General features: G+C 42.3%; 3 protein-coding genes across 4 annotated transcripts; all 3 read right to left on the minus strand.

Annotated features, from left to right (window-relative positions):
* Positions 1-3916: 3916 nt before the first annotated feature.
* LOC123741898 (P2Y purinoceptor 11-like) lies at positions 3917-5829 on the minus strand. The gene has a single exon (XM_045716181.2). The coding sequence runs from the start codon at positions 5745-5747 to the stop codon at positions 4806-4808; it is 942 nt and encodes a 313-aa protein (XP_045572137.2). The 5' UTR covers positions 5748-5829; the 3' UTR covers positions 3917-4805.
* A 1027-nt stretch (positions 5830-6856) lies between these two features.
* On the minus strand, positions 6857-14340 carry LOC106601183 (suppressor of SWI4 1 homolog). 2 transcript variants are annotated; one of them, XM_014193166.3, is made up of 5 exons: positions 8263-12092; positions 7927-8005; positions 7602-7731; positions 7359-7519; positions 6857-7237 (listed from the first exon to the last, which is right to left on the minus strand). In XM_014193166.3, exons 2-5 carry the CDS (start codon positions 7985-7987, stop codon positions 6870-6872), a joined length of 720 nt encoding a protein of 239 aa, XP_014048641.1. In that variant the 5' UTR covers positions 7988-8005; positions 8263-12092; the 3' UTR covers positions 6857-6869. The 2 variants fall into 2 exon arrangements, 1 of the variants encoding a protein (XP_014048641.1); XR_014391941.1 differs by lacking the exons at positions 6857-7237; positions 7359-7519 and adding an exon at positions 13983-14340 and having other exon boundaries at positions 7601-7731; positions 8263-13367.
* A 139-nt stretch (positions 14341-14479) lies between these two features.
* On the minus strand, positions 14480-19186 carry ppan (peter pan homolog). The gene is made up of 12 exons (XM_014193374.3): positions 19006-19186; positions 18560-18730; positions 18227-18328; positions 17660-17710; positions 17304-17474; positions 17032-17108; positions 16704-16811; positions 16308-16431; positions 15910-15988; positions 15585-15714; positions 15342-15502; positions 14480-15220 (listed from the first exon to the last, which is right to left on the minus strand). Exons 1-12 carry the CDS (start codon positions 19018-19020, stop codon positions 14751-14753), a joined length of 1659 nt encoding a protein of 552 aa, XP_014048849.3. The 5' UTR covers positions 19021-19186; the 3' UTR covers positions 14480-14750.
* Positions 19187-24134: the final 4948 nt, after the last annotated feature.

The raw sequence follows: 24134 nt of genomic DNA on the forward strand, positions 1-24134 counted from the left end.
CAAATGTCCACTCGCGCAGCGCTCTAGAGTGGACATTTAAAATGGAACTTATAGAGAAAAAGTCCACTATGAAACTGACAATAAATGTGGAGAATGATAGGCCACATTTGCATATGTTGGCAATCAAGTAGGCTGTTAATTTCTATGCCATTCTAGGTTACTGTAACCTACCATTTGACACAGGCAAGGATATTGCCTCCAGTAAGATTGCACCTGAATCAACCATTTATCAGATTATCAAGAACTTCAAGGAGGGTGGTTCAATTGTTGTGAAGAAGGCTTCAGGGCGCCCAAGAAAGTCCCGAAAACGCCAGGACTGTCTCCTAAAGTTGATTCAGCTGCGGGATCGGGGCACCACCAGTACAGAGCTTGCACAGGAATGGCAGCAGGCATGTGTGAGTGCATCTGCACGCACAGTGAGGCAAAGACTTTTGGAGGATGGCCTGGTGTCAAGAAGGGCAGCAAAGAAGCCACTTCTCTCCAGGAAAAACATCAGGGACAGACTGATATTCTGCAAAAGGTACAGGGATTGGACTGCTGAGGACTGGGTTAAGTCATTTTCTCTGATGAATCCCCTTTCTGATTGTTTGGGGCATCCGGAAAAAAGCTTGTCCGGAGAAGACAAGGTGAGCGCTACCATCAGTCCTGTGTCATGCCAAAAGTAAAGCATCCTGAGACAATTCATGTGTGGGGTTGCTTCTCAGCCAAGGGAGTGGGCTCACTCACAATTTTGCCTAAGAACACAGCCATGAATAAAGAATGGTACCAGCACATCCTCTGAGAGCAACCTCTCCCAACCATCCAGGAACAGTTATGTGACGTACAATGCCTTTTCCAGCATGATGGAGCACATTGCACAAAGGCAAAAGTGATAACTAAGTGGCTCGGGGAACAAAACATCGATATTTTGGGTCCATGGCCAGGAAACTCCCCAGACCTTAATCCCATTGAGAACTTGTGGTCAATCCTCAAGAGGTGGGTGGACAAACAAAAACCCACAAATTCTGACAAACTCCAAGCATTGATTATGCAAGAATGGGCTGCCATCAGTAAGGATGTGGCCCAGAAGTTAATTGACAGCATGCCAGGGCGGATTGCAGAGGTCTTGAAAAAGAAGGGTCAACACTGCAAATATTGACTCTTTGCATCAACTTCATGTAATTGTCAATAAAAGCCTTTGCCACTTATGAAATGCTTGTAATTATACTTCAGTATTCCATAGTAACATCTGACAAAAATATCTAAAGACACTGAAGCAGCAAACTTTGTGGAAATTAATATTTGTGTCGTTCTCAAAACTTTTGGCCACGACTGTACAGTGGAAGTCGGAAGTCTACATATACTTAGGTTGGGGTCATTAAAACTCGTTTTTCAACCATTCCACAAATTTCTTGTTAACAAACTATAGTTTTGGCAAGTCGGTTAGGACATCTACTTTGTGCATGACACAAGTCATTTTTCCAACAATTGTTTACAGACAGATTATTTCACTTATAATTCACTGTATCACAATTCCAGTGGGTCAGAAGTTTACATACACTAAGTTAACTGTGCCTTTAAACAGCTTAGAAAATTCCTGAAAATGATGTCATGGCTTTAGAAGCTTCTGATAGGCTAATTGACATAATTTGAGTCAATTGGAGGTGTACATGTGGATGTATTTCAAGGCCTACCTTCAAACTCAGTGGCTCTTTGCTCGACATCATGAGAAAATCAAAAGAAATCAGCCAAGACCTCAGAAAAACAATCGTAGACCTCCACAAGTCTGGTTCACCCTTGGGAGAAATTTCCAAACGCTTGAAGGTACCATGTTCATCTGTACAAACAATAGTACGCAAGTATAAGCACCATGGGACCACGCAGCCGTCACATCGCTCAGGAGGAGACGCGTTCTGTCTCCTAGAGATGAACGTACTTTGGTGCGAAAAGTGCAAATCAATCCCAGAACAACAGCAAAGGATCTTGTGAAGATGCTGGAGGAAACGGGTACAAAAGTATCTATATCCACAGTAAAACAAGTCCTATATCGACATAACCTGAAAGGCCACTCAGCAAGGAAGAAGCCACTGCTCCAAAACCGCCATATAAAAGCCAGACTACAGTTTGCAACTGCACATGGGGACAAAGATCATACTTTTTGGAGAAATGTCCTCTGGTCTGATGAAACGAAAATAGAACTGTTTGGCCATAATGACCATCGTTGTGTTTGGAGGAAAAAGGGGGAGGCTTGCAAGCCGAAGAACACCATTCCAACTGTGAAGCACGGGGGTGGCAGCATCATGTTGTGGGGGTGCTTTGCTGCAGGAGGGACTGGTGCACTTCACAAAATAGATGGCACCATGAGGAAGGAACATTATGTGGATATAGTGAAGCAACATCTCAAGACATCAGTCAGGAAGTTAAAGCTTGGTCGCAAATGGGTCTTCCAAATGGACAATGACCCCAAGCATACTTCCAAAGTTGTGGCAAAATGGCTTAAGGACAACAAAGTCAAGGTATTGGAGTGGCCATCACAAAGCCCTGACCTCAATCCTATTGAAACTTTGTGGGCAGAACTGAAAAAGCGTGTGTGAGCAAGGAGGCCTACAAACCTAACTCAGTTACACCAGCTCTGTCAGGAAGAATGGGGCAAAATTCACCCAACTTATTATGGGAAGCTTGTGGAAGGCTACCCGAAATGTTCGACCCAAGTTAAACAATTTAAAGGCAATGCTACCGAATACTAATTGAGGGTACCTAAACTTCTGACCCACTGGGAATGTGATGAAAGAAATAAAAGCTGAAATAAATCATTCTCTCTACTATTTTTCTGACATTTCACATTCTTAAAATAAAGTGGTGATCCTAACTGACCTAAGACAGGGAATTTTTACTTGGATTAAATGTCAGGAATTCTGAAAACCGGAGTTTAAATATATTTGGCTAAGGTGTATGTAAACTTCCAACTTCAACTGTATATTTTTTAATTTAACTAGGCAAGTCAGTTAAGAACAAATTCTTATTTACAATGACACCCTACACCAGCCAAACCCTGACGACGCTGGGACAATTGTACGCCGCCCTATGGGACACCCAATCATGGCCGGTTGTGATACAACCTGGATTTGAACCAGGGTGTCTGTATTGACGCCTCTAGCACTAATAAGATGCAGTGCCTTCGACTGCTGCGCCACTCGGGAGCCAATCAACATTCAGGTCTCGAACCACCCAATTTACAATTATAAACTTTACTAACAAATGTTTGTTTAAATAACATGCAAAACGTGTATATATATAGTGAGGGAAAAAAGTATTTGATCCCCTGCTGATTTTGTACGTTTGCCCACTGCCACGTTCTGACCTGTAAAGGTGTTATTTGTTAGTGTTTAGTTTGGTCAGGACGTGGCAGGGGGTATTTGTTTTATGTGGTTCATGGTGGTTGTGTGTATGTGTCCATGTAGAGAGGGGTATTTGATTTATTAGTCCAGGGTTTTGGTTATTGTTCTATGTTAGTTTATTTCTATGTTCTGTCTAGTCATTTGTATTTCTATGTTTAGTTAATTGGTGTTGGGGCCTTCAATTGGAGGCAGCTGTTTATCGTTGCCTCTGATTGAAGGTCCTATAATTAGGGGTGTGTTTGTATTGTCGATTGTGGGTAGTTGTATTCTGTTTTGTGTTGGTCACATGACAGAACTGTTAGTGTCGTTTTCGTAATTGTATACGTGTTTCATTTTGTTTCTCCTTCTTCAATATTAAAAAAAGAAGATGAGTATACACTTCCCTGTTGCGTCTTGGTCTAAACCCTACGACAATCGTTACACCCACTGACAAAGAAATTATCAGTCTATAATTTTAATGGTAGGTTTATTTGAACAGTGAGAGACAGAATAACAACAACAAAAAATCCAGAAAAAGGGATCAAATACTTTTTTCCCTCACTGTATGTATATATATTTTTATTACTCAACAGGAGGGCTCAAAACAGGTGGGGCTACCTGCCTGAATGACAGGTCGCCACTGCGCCTCCTATACTTCGCCCTGATTCACTTCCATTTCCCCTCCTGTCTTTGATCCTGCGTACAACTCACTCTGCTTACACTTTCTACCATTCTTCTTTAACAAACCATCTCCCTTTTCCCCGCCATTTTTAACTGACTCAAGCTCACCCTATTCCTCCCTCTATATTAGACATCCTCTGCCTCTCTTTTTCTCTCCGTTCTTCCTCCGTATTCCAAGTTTACATCACCTTATGATAATACTGCACTTCTCCTGACATGCATCTTGTTCTTGCCCTCTCAAGGGACGCCATTTAACCGGCTGTCACAATCTCTGTTCAATCAGCACGAACCCATGAGGATGTAGCGCTCAACAGTGCATCCCACTTCTAAAGCAGCTACATCGTCTTAATGTTCTTCTTTATCAATAGCTACAGCGACTCTTTTCAATTTCAAACTAGCACGCTTTTCCATCCACTGTCTCCTAGGGCAGAAAATAGTGGTTATAATAACTTTTTATCCAGTGCTTTTGGTGTTCATATATTTCTCATCATGTGAAAACTGTAAGTTATTATGTTGTAATGTAGCTACATTTCAAATAGTTATTTTGAATATGTTCAATTTCTATTATCTGATGCTGAAATAATGAATATAGAAGAGGGCATAGTTTAGACTTCATGAAAAGAAACATGACTATCAAAAACATCTTACATCAGAACATTGGAAGGAAGTGCATATAGCTGCAGTTATTTACAGATAAGTCATCAACTGTGTGTAACACTTGCTTATCAGAAACACCGTAAGTGCAAGGAGCAGAGAGCATGATTTTGTTCATGTATTATTCATTGCCATATCTGCTGATCTCCTTCCACAGCAGGCCACTCTGATGTTATCAAACACAGCCATGTAGAGCAGTGGATGGATGCACATGTTCAGTGTAGCCAGTCCCTTGGACACCTGGTAGGCCTTGTACACCCAGTCACAGACAGAGCCAAGTTCGTCAACCTTGCGGAAGAAATAGTAGCTCTGGAGGAGGTGATAAGGCACAAAGGAAATGGCATACAGCACAACCACCGCAAACACCATCAGGGCCACCTTCCATTTCTCCAGGGAGGTAATATTTACATTCCTCCACACCACCCTCAACACTGCGCAGTATGATGCAAATGTGACCAGGAAGGGAATAAAACACCCAGCCACAGACAGAAAGACTTTGTAATACAAGTGAGTGTATGCAACTGCATCACTGTTGGTGCAATAGGAGTAGGATACACAACGGGTTTTGTTGCTTCCCTCTGGACATGTGGAGGCAAACTTCAGCACAGGAGAGGAGATGGCTGTCACAAAGATCCAGATGACGACACTGGCAGCCTTGGCTTTGGCGGGGTTCACATTGTTCCGGCTGAAGAAGGGGTACACAATGGCCACATAGCGGTTCACACTGATACACATGATGAAGTAGATGCTGACATACAGGTTGCATGTGAAGAGGAAGCGTTCTATCTTACAGACCGCCATCCCAAACAACCAGTTCTTGTCCTGCATGTAGTAGACAATGAGCAGGGGCAGGGTGAGGACATAGAGCAGGTCACTGATGGCCAGGTTACAGGACAGCACCACACCAGTGTGCCAGTTGTTCCTCTCCCTGGTCACCAAGAGTCTCAGGGCAAACAGGTTACCAGCCAACGCCACACAGAACTCAACACCGTACATTGAAGGCAATAACTGCACTTGGAACTTGTCACCATGACAAGAAGAGTTGTAATCCATCATGTTTGTGTATTGATTTCTGTGGGAGATTAGCAAATAGGAGGGGAAAAGGCTGTGCAAACTGGCTCCCAGAAGTGGTATTTGTTCATCTCTGTGGAAGAAAAAGGATAAAGATATTCATTATATTCTGTTCTGAAGTGGAGAACCATTATTTTATGCAGTTCATCCTGATCCCCTAAGGGGAACTTTGCTCTGTGCCAGCCAATACATCAGTCACAATGGTTCATAACATCTATCAGTATCATTCTGTCACAGTACATGTAATAAATTGCTAGTATTAGTAGTGGTTTAAGATACCTTCAGAGCTGTTGTCTTATCAGAAATATACATCTGTGGTCAAAAATAAATATAAACACCCTGCAGTTCTCCATACTAATGTTGTGCAATGGATAGCAAATAATAATCTAAAATACCATGGACCAAGGTTGTGTAAATCTTAAACCAACAGAATGTCTGTCCAAAACACCCCATGGAGCCTAAAACAACTTAAATATAATCTCTCTCTCTAAGAAAAGACACAAGACCGTTTCTGATGTTACTTCTCCAGTCTATTCAACAAACACAAACACCAGAAGTATGCACCAGTATTTAAAAACAGGTGGACAATTATAAACGGTCCACATTTACTCAATTTCTGTCCTTACACTTTACAGATATTTAAATGTATAATGCAATGACCTCAGAATAAAGCCAGATTAGTACTTACTCATTGACAGAAGGATAAAGCTACAGTTCCTGGTGTAGACGTTCACACAGAGACCAGTAGAACTTCCCATGATAGGTTAGTTACATGTACAAAGATTTAAAGCAGTTACTTCCCTTTCTGAACTTCCGCCCCCCCAAATCAAACCCTTTGTAGGCATTTTCAAGAAATGTGATAAACACTGCATGCCCCTTGCTCTATTTGTAGCACAGTACCAAATTAAAATGTCACAACTCAAGTCTCAAGCGCACCAGCCTCGGCTACAGTTTTCACTCACACTTTGAGGTGAAAGCTTGTGGCAGAGGCTACATGAGTCAGCCCCAAGATAAAAAAGCTACACACAATTGAGCTGTACTTTGTATTCAGCAATTTATTTGCCAATGCTTATAACATTTTTATAAACATGTTCACAAGGTACAAAATTACATCATTGCATTTTCATCCAGTCCTCCAGCTGACTTGTTGCTATACCAATGTCCTATCATGAAGGAATACATTCCTCTGTCCTCCAAACCGTTTGCCCCATCCCCAAATGTCTTTCCTCCAAACCTCTTGCCCCCCGGTGACATCTTTCCAAAGGATTTGCCCCCATCCCCAAATTTCTTTCCCTCTTTCTTGTCCCCGTCACCCCCCATTCGGTCTCTGGGTTTCCCTCCTGGACCAGACCTATGAGGTGACGTGGAACCATGTTTGTTTTCCCCGTTGTTGCCAGAGAACGGTTTCCTCTTCTTGAAGGGTCCTCCTAAGGGCCTTACAGGTCTTTGCCTCCTCTTGGCTGCAGGGAACATATCTAGATGGGGAGGGAGAAAAATACATATACAAGGTGATTTTGTCTGCCAAAATAGCACAAAAATATAGTACAACAAAACACAAACTATAGAGACTTGGTTCAGTACTGAAAGAGTACATACCTTCATCTGGCTTCTCCCCTACAGCCTGTCTGTAGTACTCTGCCTCGTCGTCAGATTCAACAACCAGAGGCCTGTTATCCTGGTTCCCAGGATCCTCCACTTCAGGGTCATGCTCTTCCTCCTCCTGGCGCTTCCTCTTGATGCCTGCCATGCTTCTTTTCCTGACATTACAGAAACAAACATCACTGTTCCACTCCAACTCAGGTGGAATGAATAGCAGTTACAATGTGCTTTAACACTCACTTGTTCTTCTCCCGTAACGCTTTCTTTTGAGCAACATCCTGCTCTTGTTTTTTCTTCCGTTCCTGCTTTTCTTTCATCTGCGCCTCTTTTCGGATCAGGATCTCCTGAAGCTCTTCCTCAGTCTTGGCAACTTCAGAAAAGACATTCAGAGTGCCTGTATCAGCATTTCACCATGACCAATCAACAGAGACACCCATTCTCGGTGGATATGTCAGTAAGCGTTTACTTTTTTGTTGTTGAAATATCACAGGTAATCATTGTTATCTTTTCATCATGTACATCCCATGGACAGCTAAATCATCAGGAAGCTGACAGGTGTACTTACTGACTGCATGGTAGAGTATGTTCCCCTCTCCCATTCCCTCCTCGGTCTTCACCAGCTGCATGGTGATGCGTGGGCCAATCTGAAGAGAAAACAAACTGATGCTGTTAAACCCTACCAGAAACTGCTTAAAATGTCACATCACTAGGATCAACTGCTGAAGGCACCATGGTGATAAATGTCAGGATGTGTCAGTGTTTACTTTTGTGAAATATCACAGGTAATCATAGATATATTTTCATCATGTACATCCACCGTAGCCTGCACGGTAGCTAGTTAGCTAATAATACATATGATCTTTTTTTTTTACATTTTCAAAATGTAACAGTATTTACTTACTTCAATAGGTTATCTCAGCCATGTGGACGATTGGAAACAGGGCAGCAAAGTTTGTTTGTCACCAGAGCGTTTTAGCGCATTACCATTTACCTGTGAACAAATTCATGAAACGGAAAATGGATTAAACTATTTACGAAATATTGATGCACTTGTGGAAGTGCTGGTAGCATCAATATTTATTTACTCTTTCAAATGAAAGGGTGATATATGGATCTATAAAGGCATTAATACATGTTTTGATTGATAAGAGCCCATCCCCAGTATTTAATTTGTGACTAGTTGTTTTGGTTATGTGCAATTTTGGCATGTCTTAAGAATAACAAGTGAGCCACCCTGACGCGGCAATTTACCTTGTGCTAGTTTACACAAGCTATTACTTTTTACCATTCTTCTTTAACAAACCATCTCCCTTTTCCCCGCCATTTTTAATCTACTCAAGCCCACCCTATTCCTCCCTCTATATTAGACATCCTCTGCCTCTCTTTTTCTCTCCGTTCTTCCTCCGTATTCCAAGTTTACATCACCTTATGATAATACTGCACTTCTCCTGACATGCATCTTGTTCTTGCCCTCTCAAGGGACGCCATTTAACCGGCTGTCACAATCTCTGTTCAATCAGCACGAACCCATGAGGATGTAGCGCTCAACAGTGCATCCCACTTCTAAAGCAGCTACATCGTCTTAATGTTCTTCTTTATCAATAGCTACAGCGACTCTTTTCAATTTCAAACTAGCACGCTTTTCCATCCACTGTCTCCTAGGGCAGAAAATAGTGGTTATAATAACTTTTTATCCAGTGCTTTTGGTGTTCATATATTTCTCATCATGTGAAAACTGTAAGTTATTATGTTGTAATGTAGCTACATTTCAAATAGTTATTTTGAATATGTTCAATTTCTATTATCTGATGCTGAAATAATGAATATAGAAGAGGGCATAGTTTAGACTTCATGAAAAGAAACATGACTATCAAAAACATCTTACATCAGAACATTGGAAGGAAGTGCATATAGCTGCAGTTATTTACAGATAAGTCATCAACTGTGTGTTTTTTATTTATTTATTTTATTTCACCTTTATTTAACCAGGTAGGCTAGTTGAGAACAAGTTCTAATTTACAACTGTGACCTGGCCAAGATAAAGCAAAGCAGTTAGACACATACAACAACACAGAGTTACACATGGAATAAACAGACATACAATCAATAATACAGTAGGAAAGTCTATATGCAGAGAGTGCAAATGAGGTAAGATAAGGGAGGTAAGGCAATAAACAGGCCATGGTGGCGAAGTAATTACAATTTAGCAATTAAATACTGGAGTGATAGATGTGCAAAAGATGAATGTGCAAGTGGAGATACTGGGGTGCAAAGGAGCAAGATAAATAAATAAATACAGTATGGGGATGAGATATTTGGATGGGCTATTTACAGATGGGCTATGTACAGGTGCAGTGATCTGTGAGCTGCTCTGACAGCTGGTGCTTAAAGTTAGTGAGGGAGATATGAGTCTCCAGCTTTAGTGATTTTTGCAGTTCGTTCCAGTCATTGGCAGCAGAGAACTGGAAGGAAAGGCGGCCAAAGGAGGAATTGGATTGGGGCTGACCAGTGAAATATACCTGCTGGAGCGCGTGCTATGGGTGGGTGTTGCTATGGTGATCAGTGAGCTGAGATAAGGCGGGGCTTTACCTAGCAAAGACTTGTAGATGGCCTGGAGCCAGTGGGTTTGGCGACGAGTATGAAGCAAGGTCCAGCCAACGAGAGCGTACAGGTCGCAGTGGTAGGTAGTATATGGTGCTTTGGTGACAAAACGGATTGCGCTGTGATAGACTGCATCCAGTTTGTTGAGTAGAGTGTTGGAGGCTATTTTGTAAATGACATCGATGAAATCGAGGATCGGTAGGATGGTCAGTTTTATGAGGGTATGTTTGGCAGCATGAGTGAAGGATGCTTTGTTGTGAAATAGGAAGCCAATTCTAGATTTCATTTTGGATTGGAGATGCTTAATGTGAGTCTGGAAGGAGAGTTTACAGTCTAACCAGAAACCTAGGTATTTGTAGTTGTCCACATATTCTAAGTCAGAACCGTCCAGAGTAGTGATGCTGGACGGGCGGGCAGGTGCGGGCAGCGATCGGTTGAAAACCATGCATTTAGTTTTACTTGCATTTAAGAGCAGTTGGAGGTCACAGAAGGAGAGTTGTATGGCATTGAAGCTCGACTGGAGGTTAGTTAACACAGTGTCCAAAGAAGGGCAAGAAGTATACAGAATGGTGTCATCTGTGTAGAGGTGGCTCAGAGAATCACCAGCAGCAAGAGCAACATCATTGATGTATACAGAGAAGAGAGTCAGCCCGAGAATTGAACCCTGTGGCACCCCCATAGAGACTGCCAGAGGTCCGGACAACAGGCCCTCCGATTTAAAACACTGAACTCTATCAGGAATTAGTTGGTGAACCAGGCGAGGCAGTCATTTGAGAAACCAAGGCTTTTGAGTCTGCCGATAAGAATGTGGTGATTGACAGAGTCGAAAGCCTTGGCCAGGTTGATGAATACAGCTGCACAGTATTGTCTCTTATCGATGGCGGTTATGATATCGTTTAGGACCTTGAGCGTGGCTGAGGTGCACCCATGACCAGTTCTGAAACCAGATTGCATAGCAGAGAAGGTACGGTGGGATTCGAAATGGTTGGTTATCTGTTGTTAACTTGGCTTTCGAAGACCTTAGAAAGGATAGATATAGGTCTGTAGCAGTTTGGGTCTAGAGTGTTTCCCCCTTTGAAGAGGGGGATGGCTGCGGCAGCTTTCCATTCTCTGGGAATCTCAGACGATATGAAAGAGAGGTTGAACAGGCTAGTAATAGGGGTTGAATGTCACAGTTGTCGTAGTGATGAGACCAAAACGCAGCAGGTATGTGTATGCTCATCTTGACGTTTAATAAATTCAAAATGAACACCAAAATAACAAAAGAACGAACGATCAACAAAACAGTCTGGCAAGGCACAAGGCTAAACACAGAACAATCTCCCACAAATGACAAACACAAACACACCCTAATATATGGGACTCTCAATTAACCAAACATAGAAACAGACACACTAGACTAAACATAGAATACATGAAAATCAAACAGTGCCCAAAAACCCCGGAATACTTCAATCAAATGCCCCTTCAACAAACACACCACCCCGAACCACATAAAACGAATACCCTCTGCCACGTCCTGACCAAACTACAATGACAATTAACCTTTATACGGGCCAGGACGTGACATTGAAACAATTTCGGCAGATAATTTTAGAAAGAGAGGGTCCAGATTGTCAAGCCCGGCTGATTTGTAGGGGTCCAGATTTTGCAGCTCTTTCAGAACATCAGCTATCTGGATTTGGGTGAAGGAGAAATGGGGGAGGCTTGGGTGAGTTGCTTTGGGGGGTGCAGGGCTGTTGACCGGGGTAGGGGTAGCCAGGTGGAAGGCATGGCCAGCCGTAGAAAAATGCTTGTTGAAATAATCAATTATAGTGGATGTATCGGTGGTGACATTGTTTCCTAGCCTCAGTGCAGTGGGCACCTGGGAGGAGGTGCTCTTATTCTCCATGGACTTTACAGTGTCCCAGAACTTTTTTGAGTTTGTGCTACAGGATGCACATTTCTGTTTGAAAAAGCTAGCCTTAGCTTTTCTAACTGCCTGTGTATATTTGTTCCTAACCTCCCTGAAAAGTTGCATATCACGGGGGCTATTCGATGCTAATGCAGAACGCCACAGGATGTTTTTGTGCTGGTCAAGGGCAGTCAGGTCTGGAGTGAACCAAGGGCTATATCTGTTCCTGGTTCAACATTTTTTGAATGGGGCATGCTTATTTAAGATGGTGAGGAAGGCACTTTTAAAGAATAACAAGGCATCCTCTACTGACGGGATGATGTCAATATCCTTCCAGGATACCCGGGCCAGGTCGATTAGAAAGGCCTGCTCGCTGAAGTGTTTTAGGGAGCATTTGACCGCAGACCCATTACGGGGTAACACTTGCTTATCAGAAACACCATAAGTGCAGGCATCCAAAGAGCAGAGAGAGCATGATTTTGTTAATGTATTATTCATTGCCATATCTGCTGATCTCCTTCCACAGCAGGCCACTCTGATGTTATCAAACACAGCCATGTAGAGCAGTGGATGGATGCACATGTTCAGTGTAGCCAGTCCCTTGGACACCTGGTAGGCCTTGTACACCCAGTCACAGACAGAGCCAAGTTCGTCAACCTTGCGGAAGAAATAGTAGCTCTGGAGGAGGTGATAAGGCACAAAGGAAATGGCATACAGCACAACCACCGCAAACACCATCAGGGCCACCTTCCATTTCTCCAGGGAGGTAATATTTACATTCCTCCACACCCCCCTCAACACTGCGCAGTATGATGCAAATGTGACCAGGAAGGGAATAAAACACCTAGCCACAGACAGAAAGACTTTGTAATACAAGTGAGTGTATGCAACTGCAACTGCATCACTGTTGGTGCAATAGGAGTAGGATACACAACGGGTTTTGTTGCTTCCCTCTGGACATGTGGAGGCAAACTTCAGCACAGGAGAGGAGATGGCTGTCACAAAGATCCAGATGACGACACTGGCAGCCTTGGCTTTGGCGGGGTTCACATGGTTCCGGCTGAAGAAGGGGTACACAATGGCCACATAGCGGTTCACACTGATACACATGATGAAGTAGATGCTGACATATAGGTTGCAGGTGAAGAGGAAGCGTTCTATCTTACAGACCGCCATCCCAAACAACCAGTTCTCCTGCATGTAGTAGACAATGAGCAGGGGCAGGGTGAGGACATAGAGCAGGTCACTGATGGCCAGGTTACAGGACAGCACCACACCAGTGTGCCAGTTGTTCCTCTCCCTGGTCACCAAGAGTCTCAGGGCAAACAGGTTACCAGCCAACGCCACACAGAACTCAACACCGTACATTGAAGGCAATAACTGCACTTGGAACTTGTCACCATGACAAGAAGACATCCATCATGTTTGTGTATTGATTTCTGTGGGAGATTAGCAAATAGGAGGGGAAAAGGCTGTGCAAACTGGCTCCCAAAAGTGGTATTTGTTCATCTCTGTGGAAGAAAAAGGATAAAGATACTTATTATATTCTGTTCTGAAGTGGAGAACCATTCTTTTATGCAGTTCATCCTGATCCCCTAAGGGGAACTTTGCTCTGTGCCAGCCAATACATCAGTCACAATGGTTCATAACATCAATCAGTATCATTCTGTCACAGTACATGTAATAAATTGCTAGTATTAGTAGTGGTTTAAGATACCTTCTGAGCTGTTGTCTTATCAGAAATATACATCTGTGGTCAAAAATAAATATAAACACACTGCAGTTCTCCATACGAATGTTGTGCAATGGATAGCAAATAATAATCTAAAATACCATGGACCAAGGTTGTGTAAATCTTAAACCAACAGAATGTCTGTCCAAAACACCCCATGGAGCCTAAAACAACTTAAATATAATCTCTCTCTCTAAGAAAAGACACAAGACCGTTTCTGATGTTACTTCTCCAGTCTATTCAACAAACACAAACACCAGAAGTATGCACCAGTATTCAAAAACAGGTGGACAATTATAAACGGTCCACATTTACTCAATTTCTGTCCTTACACTTTACAGATATTTAAATGTATAATGCAATGACCTCAGAATAAAGCCAGATTTGTACTTACTCATTGACAGAAGGATAAAGCTACAGTTCCTGGTGTAGACGTTCACACAGAGACCAGTAGAACTTCCCATGATAGATTAGTTACATGTACAAAGATTTAAAGCAGTTACTTCCCTTTCTGAACTTCCGCCCCCCCAAATCAACCCCTTTGTAGGCATTTTCAAGAAATGTGATAAACACTGCCTGCCCCTTGTTCTATTTGTAGCACAGTACCAAATGAAAATGTGACAACTCTATGGAACGCCGTTTGGACAGCTCATTTTACCTCGGAAAAACAGAAGTTGAGTGAACGTCTGTCATCAGTACCTGGGAGGTGGGCGGAGTCCAAATGACCTTTATGCAAATCTTTTTGACACGCAAAGACCCAAACGGCGTTCCATACTCAAGTCTCAAGCGCACCAGCCTCGGCTACAGTTTGCACTCACACTTTGAGGTGAAAGCTTGTGGCAGAGGCTACATGAGTCAGCCCCAAGAGAAAAAGGCTACACACAATTGAGCTGCACTTTGTATTCAGCAATTTATTTGCCAATGCTAAAACATTTTTTATAAACATGTTCACAAGGTACAAAATGACATCAATTCATTTTCATCTAGTCCTCCAGCTGACTTGTTGCTATACCAATGTCCTATCATGAAGGAATGCATTCCTCTGTTCATGTTGATCAGAAACCGCAGTGACCACAATAGTGAGTCCATACTGCCACCTGGTGTTTTACCAGGGTAGAGCGCTCAGCGTGCATCAGTCCAGGCTTTCAAAGGGGTATGAAGCTCAGCTCTTCCCCTTCTTCTGTTTGAAGCCCCCCTTCGCCCCCCCAGAACCCTTCTTGAAACCACCAGGACGAGGTTTGCCCTTAAACTTAGAACCCCCATCACCCCCAAATTTCTTTCCCCCAAATTTACTGCCCCCCTCAAACTTCCCTCCAAATCTTTTATCCCTGTCACCAAATTTGTTCCCTCCAAACCGTTTGCCCCCATCCCCAAATTTCTTTCCTCCCAACCTCTTGCCCCCCGGTGACATCTTTCCAAAAGATTTGCCCCCATCCCCAAATTTCTTTCCCTCTTTCCTGTCCACGTCACCCCCCATTCGGTCTCTGGGTTTCCCTCCTGGACCAGACCTATGAGGTGACTTGGAACCATATTTGTTTTTCCTGTCGTCGCCAGAGAACGGTTTCCTCTTCTTGAAGGGTCCTCCTGAGGGCCTTTCAGGTCTTTGCCTCCTCTTGGCTGCAGGGAACATATCTAGATGGGGAGGGAGAAAAATAAATATAGAAGGTGATTTTGTCTGCCAAAATAGTACAAAAATATAGTACAACAAAACACAAACTATAGAGACTTGGTTCAGTACTGAAAGAGTACATACCTTCATCTGGCTCCTCCCCTACAGCCTGTCTGTAGTACTCTGCCTCGTCGTCAGATTCAACAACCGGAGGCCTGTTATCCTGGTTCCCAGGATCCTCCACTTCAGGGTCATGCTCTTCCTCCTCCTGGCGCTTCCTCTTGATGCCTGCCATGCTTCTTTTCCTGACATTACAGAAACAAACATCACTGTTCCACTCCAACTCAGGTGGAATGAATAGCAGTTACAATGCGCTATAACACTCACTTGTTCTCCTCCCGTAACGCTTTCTTTTGAGCAACATCCTGCTCTTGTTTTTTCTTCCGTTCCTGCTTTTCTTTCATCTGCGCCTCTTTTCGGATCAGGATCTCCTGAAGCTCTTCCTCAGTCTTGGCAACTTCAAAAAAGACATTCAGAGTGCCTGTATCAGCATTTCACCATGACCAATCAACAGAGACACCCATTCTCGGTGGATATGTCAGTAAGCGTTTACTTTTTTGTTGTTGAAATATCACAGGTAATCATTGTTATCTTTTCATCATGTACATCCCATGGACAGCTAAATCATCAGGAAGCTGACAGGTGTACTTACTGACTGCATGGTAGAGTATGTTCCCCTCTCCCATTCCCTCCTCGATCTTCACCAGCTGCATGGTGATGCGTGGGCCAATCTGAAGAGAAAACAAACTGATGCTGTTAAACCCTACCAGAAACTGCTTAAAATGTCACATCACTAGGATCAACTGCTGAAGGCACCATGGTGATAAATGTCAGGATGTGTCAGTAAGCGTTTACTTTTGTGAAATATCACAGGTAATCATAGATATCTTTTCATCATGTACATCCCATGGACAGAAAATTACAAGACAAACTGATGCTATAAACCTAGCATTTATAGTCACTCCCAACACAGGCGTAGACAAATCTATTGAAACACTGGTTACAATGTAATATCAGTAAGATCAGCCACTAAGTCACCATGGTAATCACCTCAGTCAGTCTCACAGCGCTCTGTTGAGACGCCATGTTACCACGCCCGGAGTAGATCTGTGGCAGTTCCGTTATGTTGTGATCTCCATCTTGCTCTGCTTCACTTTCTGAAAGATTAGCCCCTCTGAAAGTAAGTTAGCAGGGTAAGAGAACACATAACAGCTGGCCAAATGTAAACAACCATGCACTACACAGTAGGGTGCATCAGAATTACTTTGTAGGTAGATCACTTCACAGCCAGCAGACAAGGTAGTATCACCCAAATAACATTATGAAACAGCTCAAATTCATCAAAGCAATATCGACAACCCAAACACATGCAGATAGAACAGATAGATCAAGTACAACAGGAGATACTCTGCAGTCTGCAAGGACTATAACAGACAGGGCTCTTACTTCATCAGCAGCTCACTGATGTCCTCAAACTTGCTCATGTTGGGGAACTTTTCCTGCATCAGCTTCTTCACTCCTCTACTCATGCCCACAGGGACTACTTTCAGGCTGCTGCAGAGGGGGACAGGGAGAAGGACGAGTGTGAACTGAACCATTTCGTCAGCTACGGGGGGGATTCTGCATTATGGGCGCATCAGTGCGTTTACTTTGAATATACATCACTAAACAGTCAATTCACAATCTGTCATCCTCTGAGCCCAAGCAGTCTTCCTATAGAGTAACCAAGCCACCTTGAATTAAAATGAGTGCACAAAATATCTTGTATACGTACTAATGGCGAAATTCAATTTCTTGAGACACTGGATCGTAGTTCAGCAAAACACATCTCTTTATGGCGTTGAGGGCTACCTACAAGAAGCAAACTTGTTAAAATGCATACTAACCCGATTCTCGTCAATATAATAAGAGGATAAAAGGATTGTGGGAGATCAGAAAGCGTTTACTTTTGAGTGATCGTCACAGATAATCAGAAGACTATACTATCATCATATTTCACAAATCCTCAAACCAGCAAAAATCCAGGAACTGGTGCCTTTGACATACCTTGTGCACATTGATGGAAGGGAACATGTTTTGGAACATGGTGGCCATAAGTTTGACATGCATGCCCTCCGAGCCAAAGTTATTGAGGACCAGCAGTGGATGATGTGTGAACTGCTGTTCATGCATTCTGTGCCTCTTCAGTGACGAGACCACATCTTTAATAAGGGAGTACTGAAAACGATTAAGAACATATTCAGGAAAAGCAATTGAAGCCCAAAACCCCATATTTGAGTGTTTCTAGTATTGGGGCTCATCAGTGCGTTTACTTTGAACATATATCACCGAACAGTCACGTCAAAATCTGTCTTCCTTTGAGCCCATTTCTTCCAGTAAGTCATATGGGTTTGTGTACTCACTTTGGTCACCCGGAAATGGAGCATAGGGCCTTTGGGCAGCCGAGCAAGCCTCTGGAAAGAGAAAAAAATTACTCATACACTTGCTAATTTTCCATTAGGATGTAGTAAACAGCCCAACTGTAGATATTGATGCATCAGTGATAAAACATCTTAATCATGAATTCAGATATTCTCATAACTCATCATCTGCATCAGCAATTGGAATAACCAAGGAGGTGGCTGACACAGCATATAGTTAGTTCATTGATCAACAGCGATAAATCATAAAGCTATTCCCTTTGCCTGCCTTTGAAAAGACCAAGGGTTTAGAGCAGCTGCAGTGTCTACTGTTAAAGCCCCTCGTGGTACAGTAACATTACGCCAATTCTGTTGCAAAATAAATGGTTTACTCCAAACAAAACCTTTTAAGGGTAAAAATAAAATATACTTTTTTGACAAGAAAAATAAGAGTTTCTACTGGACAAATTCAAGTATGTCCCTCCCTGTTTAATTTGCTTCAGTTTGGTTCTTAAACAGTAAAACGGTTTCAGTAATGAATACACCCCTGGTGTTTGCAGATTTATTTACCATGTTGACACTGCTGGGCGTCTTGGTGAAGATCATGAAGTGTGTCACTCCCAGTGGCCCTGCTACAGCCACAAAGTCCTTCAGCACATTCTTCCTCCTCACCTGTCAATCACAAGCAGGCAAGACCTCAAATGCAATCCATTATGAGCCAAGACGCACTTCTATGTATAAACTCAGAGCAGTGGTTGAAAGTGCAAGATCACAGAAGTATTATGATACTTTTATTAAAATTAACAAATATAGTAAGTAACAAATGTGGCATGCAGTAACGTCACTTTGATTCAAGTCAGTTATAAATACCAGTTTTGAGTTTCATGACATAAACAAGCGGACCTTAAGGGATTCTGCAGTGTAGGGCTCCATGACGCGCCGCATGTCCTCCACTAGCTGACCGACATTCTTGCCGACTTGGCCACGGTGAAACACGAAGGAGTGAGGGACCGCACCGAACACCTCTTCCGCCACATGGTTCGCACTCAAACGTGACTTCTTCTGGTTTTTGGTCTGAAATTGAATTAACACGTTCGTTTAAATAACCAAGATACTTCGCTATGTTACGAGCTAACGCAGTTGTGGATGTAATCAGTTACAAATATTTTAATCATTGTTCAGATATTCTCATAAAAACATCATTTTCATCCACCTAACTACACATCCACATGCTGATGAGACAATATTCAATATAGTTACCAGTCACTTTATTCAGTTTACAATAATCTGAATCGTGTTAATAATTAGATAGCTAGTTAACGTTAGCCAAAAACTACTTAACAGCTTACCTTTGACTTTCCCATAATGGCAGTTTAACAAAACAATATAATAGAGTCAATAATATAAAACGTCGCTAATGAACCTAACTATCTAAATGTAAAAAGCGAGCAAGCTCGGTTATGCCTCTCTGTGTCCTCCATTTCAATCAGTTACTGCTCTTCAACCACGTGGATCTCACTGCGCCGGCGCGTTGTGTGTCACATTGAAAAACGTTCGTCTTATTCAAATGCCTAACCAAACTTTTGTTCTCAGCTTCCAGCGTGTGTATTTGGCAACCGAACTGGTGTTGATAGAGGAATTTAAAGAACATTTGCAATATGAAGTCCAAAAGGTAAAACTTCATTTTAAGGGGTCCTTATTACAGTGTAATTACAGTGTAGTGTAGTTAATTGTAATAACTCATAGTTACACTGTAATAACATGTAACTGGTGGTAATTGCATTCTGTAATTACAGAGGCGTAACAACAAATGCTTGTTACCATGTTTGTTACAAAGGGGCAAGTTTCCACTAAATTCAACAATTTAGTGTTTCAATTCAGCAATTTAGTATTTAGTTTCTTCTCAGCTGCATCCGATCCAGTAATAACTGTCACAAGGTTGTAATCTCTTGTGGACAGATGCGCTGGGTGTCCGAGATTACATAAATTGAATGCTCAATAGTCTCTAATTACCAACCCGTCAATCCGCACCCTTCGGAATCTCCAAATGAAATCAAATGTTATTGGTCACATACACATGTTTAGCAGATGTTATTGCGGGTGTACGAAATGCTTGTTTCTAGCTCCAACAGTGCAGTAATATCTAACAATTCATAACAATACACACAAACCTAAAAGTAAAAGAATGGAATTAAGGAATATATAAATATTAGGACGAGCAATGTCGGAGTGGCATAGACTAAAATACAGTAGAATAGAATACAGTATATACATATGAGATGAGTAAACTAAAAATATGTAAACATTATTAAAGTGACTAGTGTTCCATTATTAAAGTGGCCAGTGATTTCAAGTCTATGTATATAGGGCAGCAGCCTCTAAGGAGCAAGGTTATGTAACCAGGTGGAAGCAGCAAAGTGATGGCTATTTAACAGTCTGATGGCTTTGAGATAGAAGCTGCTCCACTCAATGTTGTTTCTTGCACTTGCCCCCAAAGTGTACCATCTGGGTTAACTTGGTTGAGTTTATAAAAACATGTTATATCATGGCTCAGGCTAAGACCCAGATGCAGACACAGGAGGCAGATAGTACGAGTCTCAGAGTTTATTATAGTACAAGGGGCAGGCAATCGGTAGGTCAAGGCAGGCAAAGGGTCGTAATCCAAATCAGAGTCAGGCAGGTACAGGACTGCAGGCAGGATCAGGACAGGCAGAACTGGGAAGACTAGGAAAAACAAAACACTAACGCACGGAAATATGCGGGTAGGATTTGACGGGACAAGACAAACTGGCAACAGACAAACAGAAAACGCAGGTATAAATACACAGAGATAATGGGGACAAATGGGAGACACCTGGTGGAGGGTGGAGACAAGCACAAGACAGGTGAAACAGATCAGGGTGTGACAGTTATATATAAATCAACCTCACTGACTGGGGTCTACCATATGGGTGACATTCCAGATTATAATACAAAAATAATGTATAATTAATGTTTACGCTACCCATTATGAAAACCTGAATCTCCTTGCCATCCAAGTAAGAAGATAAGAGCATCCTGACTGTTTGCATCACTGCCTGGTAAGGCAATTGCTCGTCCTCCGACCGCAAGGCACTACAGAGGGTAGTGCGTGCGGCCCAGTACATCACTGGGGCTAAGCTGCCTGCCATCCAGGACCTCTACATCAGGCGGTGTCAGAGGAAGGCCCTAAAAATTGTCAAAGACCCCAGCCACCTCAGTCATAGACTGTTCTCTCTACTACCGCATGGCAAGTGGTACCGGAGTCCCAAGTCTAGGACAAAAAGGCTCCTCAACAGTTTTTACACCCAAGCCATAAGACTCCTGAACAGGTAATCAAATGGCTACCTGGACTATTTGCATTGTGTGCCCCCCCCCCCCCCCCCCCCAACCCCTCTTTTACGCTGCTGCTACTCTCTGTTTATCATATATGCATAGTCACTTTAACCTGTCTGGGCTAGGGGGCAGTATTTTCACGGCCGGATGAAAAACGTACCCAATTTAAACAGGTTTCTACTCTGGCCCAGAAACTAGAATATGCATATTATTAGTAGATTTGGATAGGAAACACTCTGCAGTTTCTAAAACTGTTTGAATGGTGTCTGTGAGTATAACAGAACTCATATGGCAGGCAAATACCTGAGAAAAATCTAAGCAGGAAGTGAAAAGTCTGGGAATTGTAGTTCTTCTTTTGATTCTCTATCGAAGCTCCAGTTTCTGTGGGGTAACGTTGCACTTCCTAAGGCTTCCATTGGCTGTCTAAAGCCTTCAGAAAGTGGTTTGAGCATTTTCCTGTCACTGGGCAGAGTATAGGAGCTCAGTTACTGAGTGGTCTGCCTGGCAACAAAGGGATTGGATATGCTCGGTCCCGCGAGCGCGCCCCTCCTTCTTTTTCTTCTTGAATGAATATGCTATTGTCCGGTTGGAATATTATCGCAATTTTACGTTAAAAATACCATAAATATTGATTTTAAACAGCGTTTGACATGCTTCTAAGTACGGTAATGGAACTATAAATATGAACTTTATCGAACAAAACATACATGTATTGTGTAACATAATGTCCTAGGAGTGTCATCTGATGAAGATCGTCAAAGGTTAGTGCTTCATTTCACTGTGTTTTGGGTTTTATTGACACATGTCCTTGCTTGGAAAATGGCTGTGTCATTATTTTTGTCTATGTACTCTCCTAACATAATCTAATGTTTTGTTTTCGCTGTAAAGCCTTTTTGAAATCGGACAATGTGGTTAGATTAACGAGAAGTGTATCTTTAAAATGGTGTAAAATAGTCTATGTTTGAGAAAGTTGAATTATGATATTTTGTTGTTTTAGAATTTTCCAGCCTGATATTTCACTGGCTGTGTCCCGCAGGTGCCCATAGCCCATAGAAGTTAACTATACATTCATGTACATACTACATCAATTGGCCCGACCAACCAGTGCCCCTGCACATTGGCTAACCGGGCTATCTGCATTGTGTCCCGCCACCCACCACCCGCCAACCCCTCTTTTACGCTACTGCTGCTCTCTGTTTATCATATATGCATAGTCACTTTAACCATATCTACATGTACATACTACCTCAATCAGCCCGACTAACCGGTGCCTGTATATAGCCTCTCTTTTGTATATAGCCTCGCTACTGTTTTTTTCACTGTCTTTTTACTGTTGTTTTTATTTCTTTACTTACCTATTGTTCACCTAATACCTTTTTTGCACTGTTGGTTAGCGCCTGTAAGTAAGCATTTCACTGTAAGGTCTACTACACCTGTTGTATTCGGCACACGTGACAAATACATTTTGATTTGATTTAAACCCACAAGTACACCACAGAATAACACAATGCAATGACTAGGTGTTAGACAGGATTTAGCTAGTTGAAATGAAGTGTATCTTTAGCAGTGGTGTAAAGTACTTAAGTAAAAATACTTTCAAGTACTACTTAAGTAGTTTTTGGGGGTATCTGTACTTTACTTTACCATTTAATTTTTTACAACTTTTACTTTTACTTCACTACATTCCTAAAGAAAATAATATAATTTTTACTCCATACATTTTCATAGACACCAAAATGTACTAATTACATTTTGAATGCTTAGCAGGACAGGAAAATGGTCCAATTCACACACTTGTAAAGAGAACATCCCTGGCCATCCCTCTGATCAGGCGGACTCACTACACACAAATTCTTCAATTGTAAAGATGTCTGAGTGTTGGAGTGTGTCCCTGGCTATCTGTAAATTAAAATAACAAGAAAATGTTGTTGTGTGGTTTGCTTAATATAAGAAATTTGAAATGATTTAAACTTTTACTTTTGATACTTAAGTATATTTTATCAATTACACTTACTTTTGATACTTAAGTATATTTAAAACCAAATACTTCTGGACTTTTACTCAAGTAGTATTTTACTGGCTGACTTAAATCAAATCAAATCAAATGTATTTATACAGTGTCACGTTCTGACCAGTATGAGGGTTATTTTGTTAGTGTAGGCTGGTCAGGACGTAGCAGAGGGTATTTGGTTTATGTCCAGAGCTCCTAGAGTCGCCCTACAGTCCAGAGCTCCTAGAGTCACCCTACAGTCCGGGGTCGACAGAGAGGGACATCACTGTAGAGACAGTTTATGAGGGGAGTGAGCCAGGGGTGGAGTGGAGTCTGCGTCCGGCTCCTGAGCCACCTCCTGAGGGGGGAGTATTGGGGTTGGGGGGGGGGGGGGTGTTGCAGGAGCACCGTCGGTGACGGTGGCCACCCTCCCTTCCCTCCCATGTACTTTTGGGGATTTATTAGTGTTTTGGGGGTTATTTATTTTTTATTTTTTGTGTGTGAGGTGCATCCGGGGTCTGCACCTTTGGGGGGGGGGTAAATGTCACGTTCTGACCAGTATGAGGGTTATTTTGTTAGTGTAGGCTGGTCAGAACGTGGCAGAGGATATTTGGTTTATGTGGTTCGGGGTGTGTGTATTATGTAGAGGGTAGTGGATTTATGTATTCCGGGGTTTTTTGGTCACTGCTCTGTTAGTCTATGTTCTTTCTAGTTAGTCTGTTTTCTATGTTTAGTTAATTGGGGTGTGGACTCTCAATTGAAGGCAGGTGTTGTCTAGTTGCCTTTGATTGAGAGTCCTATATATTAGGGTGTGTTTGTGTTTGTAATTTGTGGAAGGTTGTCACTTGAATTGCTGTCGTTTTGCCTTCAAGTCTGTATTCGTAGTCCATCGTTTTGTTTTGTTTGCATAAGTGTTTTCATTAAAGTTAATTATGAGCACTCAACCCGCTGCGCCTTGGTCCATTCCTGATGACCGTCGTTACATATAGCCATTCTTACATCAGCTGATATCTCAACGTGCTGTACAGAAACCCAGCCTAAAACCCCAAACAGCAAGTAATGCAGGTGTAGAAGCACGGTGGCTAGGAAAAACTCCCTAGAAAGGCCAAAACCTAGGAAGAAACCTAGAGAGGA

This window comes from Salmo salar, chromosome 03 (assembly GCF_965601325.2).
Source record: "Salmo salar chromosome 03, fSalSal1, whole genome shotgun sequence".
NCBI classification, from domain to species: Eukaryota; Metazoa; Chordata; class Actinopteri; order Salmoniformes; family Salmonidae; genus Salmo; species Salmo salar.

Coding starts and splice junctions, on each gene's coding strand:
- LOC123741898 (XM_045716181.2), bottom strand. CDS start 5,747: ATGATGGATTACAACTCTTCTTGTCATGGTGACAAGTTCCAAGTGCAG.
- LOC106601183 (XM_014193166.3), bottom strand. CDS start 7,987: ATGCAGCTGGTGAAGACCGAGGAGGGAATGGGAGAGGGGAACATACTC. Junction 7,732..7,926: donor CATACTCTACCATGCAGTCA/GTAAGTACACCT, acceptor TCTTTTCTGAAG/TTGCCAAGACTGAGGAAGAG. Junction 7,238..7,358: donor AGGGGAGAAGCCAGATGAAG/GTATGTACTCTT, acceptor CTCCCCATCTAG/ATATGTTCCCTGCAGCCAAG.
- ppan (XM_014193374.3), bottom strand. Junction 17,711..18,226: donor CGCCCAGCAGTGTCAACATG/GTAAATAAATCT, acceptor TTCTCTTTCCAG/AGGCTTGCTCGGCTGCCCAA. Junction 17,109..17,303: donor CTTCCATCAATGTGCACAAG/GTATGTCAAAGG, acceptor TGCTTCTTGTAG/GTAGCCCTCAACGCCATAAA.